Raw genomic sequence first — 16,621 nt, forward strand, 5'->3', positions numbered from 1 at the left:
GGCGGTGGGGGGCGGAATGGGGGCAGGCGGCGGTACGTGCTTGAGGTAGGAAGGCGGGGGAAGGAGCACACAACAGGGTAGGAGGGGGCTTAGGCGGAAGTGGGAGTGGGCGGTGGGGGGCGGAATGGGGGCCGGCGGCGGTACGTGCTTGAGGTACGAAGGCGTGACAACAGGGTAGGAGGAGGCTTAGGCGGAAGTGGGAGGGCGGCGGCGGCTAGGAGGGGGCTGAGGCGGAAGTGAGGTGATGGGCGATGGACCTTTAATTTTGGCCTAAACCTTTAGTAGAAAACCACAAAAAAAACAATGAAGCGATAAAAACTTTCATTTTTTCAAAAACAAATCCTCCCCAAAGCCATCAATTTCTACCTTCAAATTTTTTTCCCAAGCATGATCCATGGTACCTACACACACTCATCAGGGATAGAAGGATCCTAGACAACAACTCCACTTTTTGGGTGGCAACAACATTAGCACAAACTCACTTGTCTGATTTGCCTATTGACTTTTGTCTTAATGTCTACCTTCAAAAAAATTTCCTAGACATGATCCATGGTACCTAAACACACTCATCTGGGATAGAAGGATCCTAGACAACAACTCCACTTTTTGGGTGGCAACAACATTAGCACAAACTCACTTGTCTGATTTGCCTATTGTCTTAATGCTCCCCACCAAAGCCTTCAAAATTGTTTTGGTCCAAGAACCATTGGAGGAAAGTGAATATCCTCGCGACTCTTAACTTAATACTGACTATTATAAGGAAAGCGAATATCCTCGTGACGACTCTTAACTTAATACTGACTATTATAAGGAGCCCCGCCAGCAAGAACCACTAGAGAAAAGTGAATATCCTCACTAGTCTTAACTTAGTAATGACTATTATGAGGATCCGCAGGAGGATATAATCCTTTTATGTTCTACAAGGAACCGCACTTGTGCATATATATCATACCTCAGCCCAATTGGATCAAATTTCGTGATCTTTGGTTGGTCTCCTCTCCCTCCCAAACTTGGCAACTAGTGGAGGGCATTGTAATGTGTTATCGAGGGTGCTTGGTTTGCATCAATATCACCCCACAACAACATATGTAAAAATTCTTGGTGTAATCATCACGACACCAAATTTTAAGGTAATTAGAATAGTTAAAAATTTAACCCTACTATAAAATGTGAAAGGAAAAAAGAGTTTAGCTTCTTGTGTTGTAAACGAAATGACCTAATTGGAAGTAAAAATTAAAGGGATAAATTCATGTGATGTAATTGAAAGAATCAATCACACCACATGTGAAAAGGAAAATGGGTTTAAATGGACCTAATTGGTCATAAAGTAAATCAAAGAGATAAAGTCACGTGGTGATGTAATTGAAAAAATGATGAATGGATAGAATTATAGAGAATCTAGAGATGCTCCTCAAAAGCTAAAAAATGATGTATCTTGAGCTTACTTGTGTTGGAAAAAATTCATGAATAGGGCTCTACAATGAGTGAAAATGTAAAATCATTAATTACTTTTGAGAAAAGGCATTAAAGAATTGATTTGCAAAGGAGACTTGGAGTCCATTCCAGTCTAAGCCCTTCTTATATGAAAGAGTGTAAAAAGAGCTTTCTTAAGCTTGTTGTTTGAGAACATGGACTATCGCAAAGTTCATAACCTAAAAAGTTGGATTGGTATGTTTTATACAAAGTTCACAATCTAAAAAGTTGGATTGTAAGAAAGGATCATTTAGCCCTTTACACACAGAGGACTCCCCAGCTTTTTAGTTTGAGTGGTCAATTAAAAGACTCAGATTCATATTTTTGACATTCATTTTGACATTCACCCTTTACTCATAGAAAAAGTTGTTCCCTCGTCATTAGTGCCCAACTGATGGTCCCTTTACTATAGAGAAGCTATGATGGAGACTAGTATTCTTTTGGGATATCGGATATCTTGGGAACAATCCTGCTTTTTTATGGAAGAAGAGGTGGAAATTTTTGTGTAAAACCCTGAATGAAGTTGAGAAGGAGTTGTATATATGGATATTGTAGCTTTGACTTGGTTGTATTGCAGCTTTTGAACAGTTTTAGTTAATATATATAATTATTATCGATCCAAACAAAAAAGTTGTACTCCTTGCCCCCATGTTGACGAGGATGCCACATAGAGCCCATTAGAAAGGTAATCTTTGACAGGAGCAACAACCAAAAAAGGTTGGACAGGTTAGAAGAGCCCCAATCAACACAAAGCCCCCTTTTTGAAAAGGAGACTAGTGATAGACTTTTCTTGAGAGCACTTTGGCTGTGTGGGTGCCCAACCAAGGTAGACATAAACTTGGTATTATACCTATAATACCAAGTTTAAAAACTTAGTATTATCTATACAGGATTAGCCACAACCCCACCTCCCTCCACGTGGGCAAAGGAGGTGGGGCTATTTCAAAATAACCACTCCTCCTGCAAGCGTGAGGAGGAGCCAAATCTCACATCTTCCAATGCAATTTTGAATTTGAATCTAAGAATATCTCATCCCACATCTTTCAATGAAATCTTTGTATACATGCTTACATACCTATAGATACACACACTTATATATATATTATGTATGTATGTGTATCTATAGGTATGTAAGCATGTATATATAAATAGTGTGCATGTGCATGTGCATGTGTGTGTGTGTGTGTGTGTGTGTGTGAGAGAGAGAGAGAGAGAGAGAGAGAGAGAGAGAGAGAGAGAGATTACATGTAAGATGCATTTATTTGAGAGTGAGCACACCTCACCACTCATCCCTACCATTAAAATTTAATCTAAAATTTAATTAATTAAAATTATATATATGTGTGTAAATCTATTTAAGTGTGTGTGTGTGTGTGTGTGTGAGAGAGAGAGAGAGAGAGAGAGAGAGAGAGAGAGAGAGAGTGTGTGTGTGTGCATGAGAGAGAGTTAGAGAGAGAGAGAGAGAGAGAGAGAGAGAGGCTGAGAATTTCTATGTAGGATATAGTTTGTGTGGGAGGAGATAGTGTGTGTTTTCATTAGTGTATGTGCGGTGTGTACATGTGTGTGTGTGTGTCTGTGTGTGTGTGTGTGTGTGAGAGAGAGAGAGAGAGAGAGAGAGAGAGGCGACAGATAATTTCTACGTAGGAGATAGTTTGTGTGGGAGGAGAGAGTGTGCGTTTAGATTAGTGTATATGCGGTGTGTACATGTGTGTGTGTGTGTGTGTGTGTGTGTGTGTGAGAGAGAGAGAGAGAGAGAGAGAGAGAGAGAGAGTATATGCATGCATGTGCGTACATCTGCATCTATGTGTAGAATGTGCTTGAGAGAGAGAGAGTGAGATGGGGCAGACCTGGAGAGAGAGAGAGAGAGAGAGAGAGAGAGAGAGAGAGAGAGATAGATGTAATGAGGGAGGGTGAAAAGAGAGAGAAAGAGAGTGAGAGATAGAGAATAAAAAGTATCTTTTAATAAAATATAAATTAAATAAAAAACATATATGTTTATGTGTATACATGTGTGTGTGTGTGTGTTTTTATTTACATTTATATATACATACATACATACATATGTATGTATGTATGTATATATATATATATATATATATGTTTGTGTGTGTGTGTGTGTGTGTGTTTAGATGTGTGTATGATATATCTATCTATATATTTAAAAGTGACCACAACTTATCATCCATCTCCGCACATTAAAATTTAATCAAAATTAATTAAATTATGTCGATGTTTGTATTAATATTTTTTAACACATGTATATATGTATAAGTATATGTGTCTATGTATAGGTTTAAGTATCTAAAACATAATATTGTATATACTATATATTTACATATGTGTATGTGTGCGTGAGAGAGAGAGAGAGAGAGAGAGAGAGAGAGAGAGAGATAGAGAGAGAGAGAGAGAGAGAGCGCTTCTGTGTGGGAGAGTGTAAGAAGAGAGAGGGAGTGTGTGTGTGTGTGTGTGTGTGTGTATGTGTGTGTGTGTGAGAGAGAGAGAGCAGGTGTGTATATGTGTGTGCATGTGAGAGAGAGAGAGAGAGAGAGTTTCAACATTTGAGAGAGTGTGTACGTGACAGAGAGGGAGAGGGTCATGTGCATGTGCATGTGTGTGTGTGTGTGTGTGTGTGAGAGAGAGAGAGATGGTTGTAGAGAGGGAATAGTTCTTTTCTAGAACCTTGGTCGGCCGCAGCAATGCGCGGGTGCAATACTAGTTACCTATAATTTATCACCAAAGATAGAAAGTAAAATTTTGAGGTCTCTTGCACTCCTTCTCCATGCAAATTTGAGTTGAAACAGAAGTCAGATCGAATTGAAATTTAAGCAGATTGTGTATCTCTTTCCCTTCTCTCCAGCCTTCTTCTCTTACTTAGAATCATGGTTAGGAGAACCATATAGTGAACAACCGCAATCTAGAAATTTTCTCAGGGTTACACACTAGACACAAAACAGAACAGAACAGATGAAATCTCCATAGATGAAGATGAAGATGTCCACAGCCCATTACACACTAAACACAAAACAGAACAGAACAGAACACACAGCCCATTGCCCATTATGAAGTAGAGAACGGGCGAAACGAAGCTCTTCCTCTCAAGAAAATGGAGATCCACCATGATAGGAAAAAGCTTTTAAATTTTAAGTTTTCTATGAGCCTTTACTCATAGAAAAAGTTGTTCCCTCATCATTAGTGCCCAACTGATGGTCCCTTTACTACAGGAGCTATGATGGAGACTAGTATTCTTTTGGGATATCGGATATCTTGGGAACAATCCTGCTTTTTGATGGAAGAAGAGGTGGAAATTTTTGTGTAAAACCTTGAATGAAGTTGAGAAGGAGTTGTAGATATGGATATTGTAGCTTTGACTTGGTTGTATTGCAGCTTTTGAACAGTTTCACTTAATATATATGATTATTATCGATCCAGAAAAAAAAAGTTGTACTCCTTGCCCCCATGTTGACGAGGATGCCACATAGAGCCCATTAGAAAGGTAATCTTTGACAGGAGCAACAACCAAAAAAGGTTGGACAGGTTAGAAGAGCCCCAATCAACACAAAGCCCCCTTTTGAAAAGGAGACCAGTGACAAACTTTTCTTGAGAGCACTTGGCTGTGTGGGTATCCAACCAAGGTAGACATTTAAAAACTTGGTATTATACCTATAATACCAAGTTTAAAAACTTGGTATTATCTATACAGGATTAACCACAACCCCACCTCCCTCCACGTGGGCAAAGGAGATGGGGCTATTTCAAAATAACCACTCCTCCTGCAAGCGTGAGGAGGAGCCAAATCTCACATCTTCCAATGCAATTTTGAATTTGAATCTAAGAAGATCTCATCTCACATCTTTCAATGAAATCTTTGTATACATGCTTACATACCTATAGATACACACACTTATATATTATATGTATGTATGTGTATCTATAGGTATGTAAGCATGTATACATAAATAGTGTGCATGTGCATGTGTGTGTGTGTGTGTGTGAGAGAGAGAGAGAGAGAGAGAGAGAGAGAGAGAGAGAGAGAGAGAGAGAGAGAGAGAGAGAGAGAGATTACATGTAAGATGCATTTATTTGAGAGTGAGCACACCTCACCACTCATCCCTACCATTAAAATTTAATCTAAAATTTAATTAATTAAAATTATATATATGTGTGTAAATCTATTTAAGTGTGTGTGTGTGTGTGTGTGTGTGTGTGTGAGAGAGAGAGAGAGAGAGAGAGAGAGAATTTCTATGTGAGAGAGTGTGCATGAAGAGAGAGAGAGAGAGAGAGAGAGAGAGTGTGTGTGTGCATGAGAGAGAGAGAGAGAGAGGCGACAGATAATTTTTGCGTAGGAGATAGTTTGTGTGGGAGGAGAGAGTGTGCGTTTAGATTAGTGTATATGCGGTGTGTACATGTGTGTGTGTGTGTGTGTGTGTGTGTGTGTGTGTGTGTGTGTGAGAGAGAGAGAGAGAGAGAGAGAGAGAGAGAGAGAGAGTATATGCATGCATGTGCGTACATCTGCATCTATGTGTAGAATGTGCTTGAGAGAGAGAGAGTGAGATGGGGCAGACTTGGAGAGAGAGAGAGAGAGATGTAATGAGGGAGGGTGAAAAGAGAGAGAAAGAGAGTGAGAGAGAGAGAATAAAAAGTATCTTTTAATAAAATATAAATTAAATAGAAAACATATATGTTTATGTGTATACATGTGTGTGTGTGTGTGTGTTTTTATTTACATTTATATATACATACATCACACACATACACACACACACACACACACATGCACACACTCCCTCTCTCTTCTTACACTCTCCCACACATAGAAGTGCTCTCTATCTCTATCTCTCTCTCTCTCTCTCTCTCTCACGCACACATACACATATGTATAGTATATACAATATTATGTTTTAGATACATAAACCTATACATAGACACATATACTTATACATATATACATGTGTTTAAAAATATTAATACAAACATCGACATAATTTAATTAATTTTGATTAAATTTTAATGTGCAGAGATGGATGATAAGTTGTGGTCACTTTTAAATATATAGATAGATATATCATACACACATCTAAACACACACACACACAAACATATGTGTGTGTGTGAGAGAGAGAGAGAGAGAGAGCAGGTGTGTATATGTGTGTGCATGTGAGAGAGAGAGAGAGAGTTTCAACATTTGAGAGTGTGTGGACGTGACAGAGAGAGGGAGAGGGTCATGTGCATGTGCATGTGTGTGTGAGAGAGAGAGAGAGAGAGAGATGGTTGTAGAGAGGAAATAGTTCTTTTCTGGAACCTTGGTCGGCCGCAGCAATGCGCGGGTGCAATACTAGTTACCTATAATTTATCACCAAAGATAGAAAGTAAAATTTTGAGGTCTCTTGCACTCCTCCTCCATGCAAATTTGAGTTGAAATAGAAGTCAGATCGAATTGAAATTTAAGCAGATTGTGTATCTCTTTCCCTTCTCTCTAGCCTTCTTCTCTTACTTAGAATCATGGTTAGGAGAACCATATAGTGAACACCCGCAATCTGGAAATTTTCTCAGGGTTACACACTAGACACAAAACAGAACAGAACATATGAAATCTCCATAGATGAAGATGGAGATCTCCACAGCCCATTACACACTAAACACAAAATAGAACAGAACAAATGAAAATCTCCACAACTCATTGCCCATTATGGAGTAGAGAACGGGCGTAACGAAGCTCTTCCTCTCAAAATCACTCCAAATAAGGCTACTTACCCAACGCGCGTGCAGCTTAGGTGGTACAACTGTAGGATTCCACGATGAGACCCAAGTTTGATGCCTAGGGGCTACAAGACGGACGACAGCACACACTACATGCATCAATTCACCCTCCCAAAAAATAATTTAAGGCTACTTAAAATATAAGCCGGTTTTTCTTAATTTTGGTCGGTACAAATACACTAGAATCCCATCTTTTTCAAGCATTGCATTGAATGATAAATGGCTCTGATTCAGCATCTATGATGGTGTCCATCCATAACCATTTCCCTTCACCTCTCACCTTTTTTTTTGTAGTTTTTTCAATTGCACTCTTATAGGGTGACAAGGGATAGTGGGGTTCACTTTAAACTTGCACCCGCACCCGCGCCCGCGCGCGCACAAACACTCTACTGCTAGGCTAACTCATCACAGTTAAGTATGTTGAAATGAAATTGTTGATAGATGTATATAGTGTAGGTTTGCTTCATCTTTGGATTTGGGAAAACCCACTTCAAGAATACCTCAGTTGAAAATTTCAAAATTAGTCATAATTTCATAAATATATGAAGTAAATGTTTGTCTGTTCAAAATTAACATTTCCTCTTCAACCTATGGTGAGAAAAATTCATGTGACATTTAGACGAACTTCTTCCCGAACCCTGGGCCGCAAGTGAAGCATTGGTGGCTTGAAGTGGCCTCTCCAATGCCTCCCATGCCAAAGCTCCATTGCTGCAAAACTTCTCCCTCCAAACCCTGAACATGTTGGTGGGTGCAGAGGTCTTGAGAGAAGCTAGTGGTGAGCCTGCCTCCTATGCTCTCAAAAGCATCATATATCTAAGCAATTGGTATCAGCTTTGAGAGCGGGAGGTGTATTCCCGCACTAACGCCGCAAACAATGTCGATGGATGCTCAAGCAGCTTTGCAGGGCTATCATATTCCTTCAACAGACCTTCAAAAACAACAAAGCTTGAGTATGCACGTGGTTTTCCATTCACAAAACAAACCAAATGATGATTTTCTATAGTCTGGGGCAGCACAGGTAACCACTTTACACCTAAATCTTGCAGAAAGAGACCATGATACCTGCTTCAAGGACCATGACCTTGTCACAGTCCATCACAGTTGGTATTCTGTGGGCAATGCTGATAACTGTACTGCTCATGAACTCTTCCCGGATGATCTTCTGTAGCACTACATCTGTTTGGGCATCCACAGAGGCAGTGGCTTCATCTAAAAACAAAATGTGGGTCTTCTTCAATAACGCCCGTCCTAGACACAAGAGCTGCCTCTGGCCCAGACTCCAATTCTCCCCATTGTCCACAACTGCATAAGCAACACAGTTCATTTCTTCATTTGTTGGCAACATAGCTGTGTATTACATTTACAGCTCTGGACCTCTTCACACCAAACAAGAACAGACCCCACTCACCAACTGCATCCAATTTATCATTTCTAGCCCCGACAACATCAACTAATTGGCATTTCCTCAGTCCCTAAACATACCAACACCCATAGCAACTTGTTATCCATCATGATCACAGTATTAGTAAACCTTAATGTGACATCAAGCACATTGTGGAAATGTGCAGACAGACAAGAGTCATGAATCAGTACCTCCCATATCTCATCCTCTGTATGGACACCCAGGGGATCCATGTTGGTTCGTACCGTGCCTTCAAACAACACCGGGTCCTGTGGAATGATCCCCAATCTGGATCTCAAATCATGGAGCCCGACTGACGTAATGTCCACCTCATCAAAGTTGATAATCCCTCCAACTGGTTCAACAATTCTAAAAAGCACTTGTATCAGTGTTGATTTTCCACTTCCTGTTCTTCCAACAACTCCTATCTTCTGTCCACCGGCAATGTCCAGACTGACCCCTTTGATGACCAGAGGCATGGTTGGTTGATACCGAACCTGCATCACATACACATGGTTTGCTAAGAGGCTTAGTTCCTTCCCATGACAATGCTCTACCCCAGAACAAAGCCATCACACATGTCAAAAACTGAAAAATATAATATCTTACAACCATAAAAAGGTGCACAGCATACTTCTAAGTTTCTAATGGTGATGTGCCCCCTTTGTGGCCAATTTTCATAGGGTACACTGCCATCTATAACCAGTGGAGCCTCACTGGGCAGCCTGGTGAACTGCCCGATCCGTTCAACAGCAACCATTCTGTTCTCAACCATGCAGCTGAAGAAGACGGAGGCAGCTAGGGTGGTATTTAGAGATAATGCATAAGACAGACAGAGAGCTGCCAATGCTGCAAAGGTAAACACCATTTTTATCAGAGTGCATACTATGCAACAAGAACCATGGACTCATACATCACAAAACATGCAACAAGAGAAAAACATTACCTGGACTGACGATACTCTCAGGGAGGACCACCAGTAAAAAGGCAGTCACACAGAGTATAATGGCTCCAATCATTTCCAGTCGGAATCCCAGCCACTCATTGGAGGCATTGAAGTGAAAGTCCATCTTGAGGTTGGTATTGACACGCTTCAAATTTGTGGCTATAAACTCTTCCTCTTTCCAGAATCCTCTTATCACCATAAACCCTGCAATGGTCTCTGTAAAGTGGTGGATTACGGGTGCCCTGGTGACCGAATCCAGCCGAGTAATCTCCCTACATGACTTTATGTAGAAGGCCTGTTGTAAAATCCATTAAGCTTTCTTAAACACTCAAGATCACATGGAAATGGAAACTCACTACCACCGTGCAGTTATGTGCATCCATATCCAAAAACAGGCAACTAACCTGGTACCAAATGTATGCCCATCCCATTGGCAAAATCACAAAGATTACAGGCCATGTGACCACACATGTGACAACCAGAACACCCACTGTTGCAGAGTAGAGCATCAAGGTGAGAACCAAAAAAAGGGGTAGCATGATATCCATGGTAGCCTGGTCTGTCGATGACTGTACATGAGAAAGGAATGGAGAAATAGAGTCAGCAAATCTGCCAAACACAGCTACTGCAGCATGTTCTGAAGTCCATAAGAACTAAGGATCCTTACCAAAGGAAAAGCATGACCTATGCAATGTGAAGTATTCAGGTGAAAAGCTTACCCTCGTTAAGATTCTTCCAGTTGGTGTAGTGTCAAAGAAGCTCATTGGAGCTCGGAAAATGCTATTCAGCATGTCAAGGTAGAACTTTTGGGTGGTCCTCAAGCTAAAAACAGCCACAAGAATACCTCGTATCAGTATGAAAAGCCAATTCCCTGCACATAGCAGGGCATATACACGAATGAATTGTCCGGGGATAAAGGAAGCTCCAGATGTCTCATGAGACAGCCAAAAGTCACTGCCTATGGCAAAGCATTGTGCGATCGTCTGCACCAGCAGCACTAGGAGAACAAGAAATGGCCCGAAAGCCCTTGTCAAATACAGCCAGTATACATTCCATCCAACTTGACCGGACTCTCTCTTTTCATCTTCAACAAGCTTTCCTGGTCCTTCCTTCATGGTGGATGAAAATGACCCTCCAGAGCTCCTATGCTTCAGGAACTTCTCTTGTGAGCTCGATAGTGATCCCGAGCTTGCACGGTTTAGCAGCTTAATGCTTTCATCAATGGTTTCGATCCACTGCCTGGTCGGTGTGTCCACCTCCACTTCCAAAGGCTCTGCTGCTGAATTCATCTCTACTGCTCCAATGGCATTCTTATGAGCTTCCACCAAAGCTCCAAATCCAGTACCAGCTTCTAACAGATCAATATATTTTCCGGACTGCTGTATCACCCCGTCTTGCACCACCTGCAGGCATAAACATTATCATAAACGCATGACGTAATGGTTACATAGAAACATCAAGCAACCCAACTATGGCCACATGAAGAGGTCACATGAAGAGGTCACATGAAGAGGTTACTTGAATTGCTGTACACCTTGGCTTATCCCAAGCAAGCAAGTAGATTATACTTGGAGAGTGATGAGGGATATACAAGTGATGACTCACATGAGTGGTTGAATTGTACTATGGTGTCAATCAGGAACCATTGTTAACACATGATTACTGGAGAAAAACACCTGGAGGGCATGGCATTACTGACCTCCTGAATGAATCCAAGCCATTAATCACACATGTCCAGCCACCACGATTGATTGAGTAACATCACCACAGAATGCCATGACTTGAACAAACATAGCGTCATGCATCCCTCACACCCCCTCCCCATCCCCGTCCCCGTCCCCGTCCCCGTCCCCTGCCCCCCACCCCCAACCTTCAAAAAGAATGCTCATGATCTTTTAGACACTCCATCCAAAAAAACATATTCCTGATAGTTCAGAGAAATATAAAGCCTTGCAATGTGGTCTTGCCTTCATTGAGACACCATCAACTGAAAACTGACCAGGGTCAAGTGAATGCAAAATTTGGCTTTTAGGAATGGACCATCAATCCAAATGCAGCTGAGAAATATCTCAAGCACACACCAGGGACTTGAAAGAGGGCATGTTCTTACCAAAATAAGGTCGGTTTTGTGTAGAAATTCTACTTGGTGCGTCACGAGGATCCTTGTCTTCCTGTTTAAAGCTCCAAGTACACAATCCTGATATAGAACAGCACAAATTTTAACATCAGGCAGAGGCAAAAACAACAGAGCACACATAATAAGGCCTCATCATCTGTGCTAACACATGCACACTCATACACACACTTTACTGGTGAACAGAGACCTTAAAAATGGCAGAGCCTGTATGGGCATCAACTGCACTGAAGATGTCATCTAGAAAGTACACATCTGAGTCTTGATAAACCGCCCTAGCTAGCTGGACCCTTTGCTTTTGTCCACCACTGAGATTGATGCCTCTTTCTCCTATCTCTGTTTGGTCTCCAAATTCGAACATAGCCATGTCTTGCTCCAGTCCACATGCTTTAATAATCTTTCGATACCTAGCATGATCCATGGGCAATCCAAACAAGATGTTTTCTTGAACAGTGCCACTCTGAATCCATGCTGTTTGAGGAACATATGCAGTTTTTCCGTGAACTTGAACCTGCCACTCAGAAAGGAAGAGAAGAAAAAATGGCATTGGATGTCTACCGACCTCTTTACCTCTCTAGCTCTACAAGTTTATCTAGATCAGTACCTCAAAAAGTGCAGTCGAACTCTGAAATCAAGAAAAAAAAAGTCTCACCTTGCCAGATAGCTTTGGCATTTCTCCAAGGAGGGCAGCTAGAAGAGAAGACTTGCCTGCCCCAACTGTTCCCACGATGGCGACAAGATGCCCCTTGGGAATCATGATGTTAATGTCATGAAGAGCAGGTTTAGCCTCCTCCTCGTCCCAAGTGAATTGACCCCCCTCAACACTAATAGAGCAGCCAAAGTCACGAGGAGGATCCCTCACAACATAATTTTCTAATTCTTTGCTGAGCATGTACTCATCAATGCGATTAAGGGATACAAAAGCTTGTGATACAGCAATGATTGCTTGAGGAAAGGTCCGGATGGGTTCTGAGAGAATGTTGAATGTGGAGATTACTGTGAATACATTAGCTGCTGTTAGTTCAGTGTTAAGGAGCAAACAGGTTCCAAAGGTGACAATGGAGACAACAGTGGTGGACACAGTCAGCACAGTTATGTTAGATGAAAGAGCATACTGGAACTTTCTCAGACACCCATACTCAGCCTTGCGGCACTGCTCGACTTTTTTTCGAAAATACTCTTCCCAGGCTTGCAGCTTGATGTTCTTCATGTAGTAAAGAACCTCTGTAGTGGCCCTCATTCTCACATCCTTCTTGGTCATGACCTGTACAGTGTATAGCCGCAGAAGCCTGCTATTGTTAGTGACGAGCCCCCCAAATACCAGCATAGCCACAAATCCAGCCAGCATCGACATGCCGATCTCACGGTAGAGGATGAGCAAGGCCACCACTATCTGCAGAGGCAGTGTCCATATGTTATGTAGCTGAACAATGGAATCATTGATCTGTTGCACATCAACAGTCATGTAGTTGACTATTTGACCAGCGCCATGGGCTTGTCGAGATGAACTTGAAAGCAAGAGACCCTTCCTGTAGATGCTAGTGATGAGGCACGATCGGATCATCATGCCAAGCTTTTGAGACAAGAATTGGTACTGATGGGTAGACAGCACTTCGATGAACTTGGAGACAAATAAAATGAAAACCAGCAAGTAGCCTTCCCTGTAGTACTTTGGGCTGCTTTCAAGAAAGTCCACAAAGCTTTGTATAAGGAGAGGTCCAACAAAAATGCATGTGCCTTTGATGAAGGCCAGAACTGCAGTGAAAGCTATCTGCCCTCTGAAAGATCTGAGGAGGGAAGCTCTGACTGGGTGCTCTGTTTTCTTCTTCGGCCAGTTAGAATGGAAAAATGTGTATAATTCTTCTGCTCTGTCATCAGGAGAGAGCTCAGGGACATCATTTATCTGTAGAGTTGCGCTGGCCCCTTTGGATAGCAGAGGGTTTAGCCATAGCCACAAGCTTCTGCTGAAGAGGTTCGCGGTGTAATAGCCTGTAGCATTGGTATCCTTACTACTAAACTCACTTAATCCACCATTAATGAGAAATTTTCCATGAAATTTCTCACCAAGCAAGGGCTCTGAGACCCCACTTTCAGAGCCCTTTCTGAGACCTGTTGAGCCTTGGACAGACAACACTGCCAAAAACAGAGAAACTGGGAAAATTATGATGTTAACCACATCATCCACTCCAAGGGAGACATTGTACGACAACCTACCACCATTGTTTGAGAGGCGAAAAATTGCTGAAAGAAACTGCAAAATTGAGAGAAAGGAGGTGAGGAGCCACCATGCTCTGATTGCATTTGGGTGACTTGCAGAGCTCTTGGGCAGCTCATAGGCAACAGCTACAGTGTAGGTGGCCCAGGACATGAGTTGAATAGCTGAGAAACCCACCTCTGCAATGGAGGTTAAGGTCCACCCAGATACAGAAAAAGCATACCATACGTGCCAAGCAAGAGACAGTAGAATTAACAAGCTTATTACTGATACAAGTGTGAGTGTTGTGATGTAAAGAGGTCCAGCTATGGCCGATTGCTTTCTGCTTTGGTGGAAGCTCTGGTTTTTTCTGGGCAGCAAAGAGGTGAGTGTGAAAATAGAGAAGAAGAAGAGATGGAAGATGGATTGCAGGATGTGGAGAGAGCACGGAGAGAAGAGGAGGTAGATGATCCATTCAAGAACTGGGTCTTGTTGAGAAGAGAGGGGACCCGGGCCTTCGCAGGAGAAAGAGGTCAGCCACTCCATAGCCATAGAGGCTCTCTCTCACAAGAAGCTTTGAGTTGGCAGAACTTCGACTGCTATGAAACGCGAAGTCTCACTTAATAAGGCTTTCCTTTCGGAGGTGGTGCAACCACAAAAATTAAGGCTACTTCTAACGTGCCTAAACCAAAACCACAAAAATTAATGCTACTTCTAACTTCCATAACGGAAGATGAATGTAGCTTGGCATGAACGTGTGTGTTTGTGTGTGTGTGTGTGAGAGAGAGAGAGAGAGAGAGAGAGAGAGAGTGTGAGTGTGTGTGTGTGTGTGAGTGAGAGAGAGAAAGAGAGAGAAAGGAATGGGGGTGCGGGGGGTTTGCTTTAAGTAGTTCCTTTGAGGTGGCTTTTCAATTATTTTGTTCAACACTCTAGAAAATATGTATCCAATTTTCACTTGACTACCTACAATTCAAATCGCTTCCCTAGTGACTCTTAATTCACACAACAGAGTTCTTCCCTGATGATCCGGACGGATTATTGAACACCTACATGTTTTGAAAATTGGCAAAAGAGGAGCCATGTCATAAGTGCCATCAAAAGTATCCCTAATACACTAAACATTAGGTAAATTTTGGAGCCAAAAAGGGCCCTCTAAGAAGAGCCATGTCATCACTTTGCTAAAAAAAAGAGAGGGCTATATAAATCTTACGTCGAAAACCCCCCATGTAACATACCGTTGGAAAGTCCGAGATTGAGGGAACCGAATCCTTGTAATTGATAAAAGGTAAGTGTTATTTTGCATAATGAGTTACTGCACTAACATTCTAGGATTATACCATTGCCGCCAGTAATGCAATTTGCCAAAGTTAGATTGGTGGTAATAATGCTTGATAGAGCTATTACACAAACAACAATTTAGTTTGGTCAATGATTGTGAATCTTAGTTCAAAGCCAAGTCCATATGTACGACTCTATTCACACAAAAACATTTTAATAAATATATATAGAAATTTGAACATCAAATTTCACATGTTTCGCTAGAAAATCTACAAACAATCATGCCCAATTACAACTAAAATAGGTTTTGAGAACATATATATATATATGAAGGCATAGATTTTGTATGTCTATGGTATATAGCTCTTGTCGAAGGAAACTGATTAGACATGCTCACACACAGTGCACTTTGGTGCACCTACTAGTAGAGGAGAGAAAACGTGACTAAATGGCCATAGATGTGTGACCATGAGAGGCCCAATTAATGCTACGAAAAAAAAACATTTTTCACAACCACTCAAAATCAACGGGAAGTCTTTACCTGGACCCTGTTTTTTATAGAAACTATGTATATCAACCAGTTTTATAACTAAAATTACCATAACTTCAAAAGGCCAGACCAAAAGCGTTGACAGGTGCATCCCCTTCGCTTAGTCTCAGGAAAGGTGGGTTTGAAAGGCCTCTTAGCAAAGTATGTTTGCAAATTGCATATATACTTCTCGGGAGTGCTTAAAAACACTTGGGTTTAGTGTAATCTCACCTTCTAATTTTTTAAAAATTTCTCTCAAATTTTTGAAACCAAAAAAGGTGTAGAAATTTGAGGAAGTTTAGTTATAAATTTCTTTTTTTGGGAGAACAATAATTATATATATATTCCAGAATTTTTTTATAGTAGGACCTTCACCTGATTACATCAAGCTGCAAAACCCTATCCCTTTCTTACATATCTCTGTTAAGTAAGCTACATATGAGATCCATCTTTCATCTTCCCACACAAAAGAAGATTACTCCTAGGAAATGTGATACCCCAATTGCATGCATGCCCCAGTCAAAACTTCAAAAGTGCAGCCTGAGCTATATTACCTTGACTTTTTTTAAAAAGGGAGCAGAAAGTATGTATTAATTTCTGGGGGGATCGGATGTTTTAATAAATGCGGGGGACGTGGACGTCAAAGTGCACAAGGGATGCACCATAGGCAAAGCGTGGCGCCACGTCTGTCTAAGCTTGTTGGCTTGGCCTTTACCGCTCACACTTTCTTGCCACGTGGCATCTGTTCCTTAAATCGCCGTTTTGCGTCCTATGGACCTGGCGCCACGTTGGCCTACGCCTTGTTGGCGCGCGTGCTTTGCTGCCATGTGGCAACATGCAATATTAATGGTGTACCGTGTATGCGCTTTTTGAAAAGATCTCTATTGTCCCACTCCTTCCATCACTTT

General features: G+C 41.5%; 1 protein-coding gene across 1 annotated transcript; it reads right to left on the bottom strand.

Annotated features, from left to right (window-relative positions):
• Positions 1-7,735: 7,735 nt before the first annotated feature.
• LOC147620757 (ABC transporter C family member 14-like) lies at positions 7,736-14,725 on the bottom strand. Its single transcript, XM_086825028.1, has 11 exons — positions 12,365-14,725; positions 11,903-12,223; positions 11,689-11,775; positions 10,298-10,981; positions 9,983-10,147; positions 9,579-9,873; positions 9,267-9,481; positions 8,824-9,129; positions 8,639-8,702; positions 8,293-8,532; positions 7,736-8,158 (listed from the first exon to the last, which is right to left on the bottom strand). The coding sequence occupies exons 1-11, from the start codon at positions 14,456-14,458 to the stop codon at positions 8,058-8,060; spliced, it is 4,572 nt and encodes a 1,523-aa protein (XP_086681154.1). The 5' UTR covers positions 14,459-14,725; the 3' UTR covers positions 7,736-8,057.
• Between the last annotated feature and the right edge of the window lie 1,896 nt (positions 14,726-16,621).

The sequence above is a fragment of the Cibotium barometz genome, chromosome 31, assembly GCF_041138505.1.
Source record: "Cibotium barometz isolate CiBa-2024 chromosome 31, ASM4113850v1, whole genome shotgun sequence".
NCBI classification, from domain to species: domain Eukaryota; kingdom Viridiplantae; phylum Streptophyta; class Polypodiopsida; order Cyatheales; family Cibotiaceae; genus Cibotium; species Cibotium barometz.

Excerpts from the sequence above, each read along its gene's own strand:
- LOC147620757 (XM_086825028.1), bottom strand. The coding sequence starts at position 14,458 with ATGGCTATGGAGTGGCTGACCTCTTTCTCCTGCGAAGGCCCGGGTCCC. Across the intron at positions 9,482-9,578 it reads TGAGAGTATCGTCAGTCCAG|CATTGGCAGCTCTCTGTCTG; the intron begins GTAATGTTTTTC and ends TTACCTTTGCAG. Across the intron at positions 8,703-8,823 it reads CAGAGGATGAGATATGGGAG|GGACTGAGGAAATGCCAATT; the intron begins GTACTGATTCAT and ends TGGTATGTTTAG.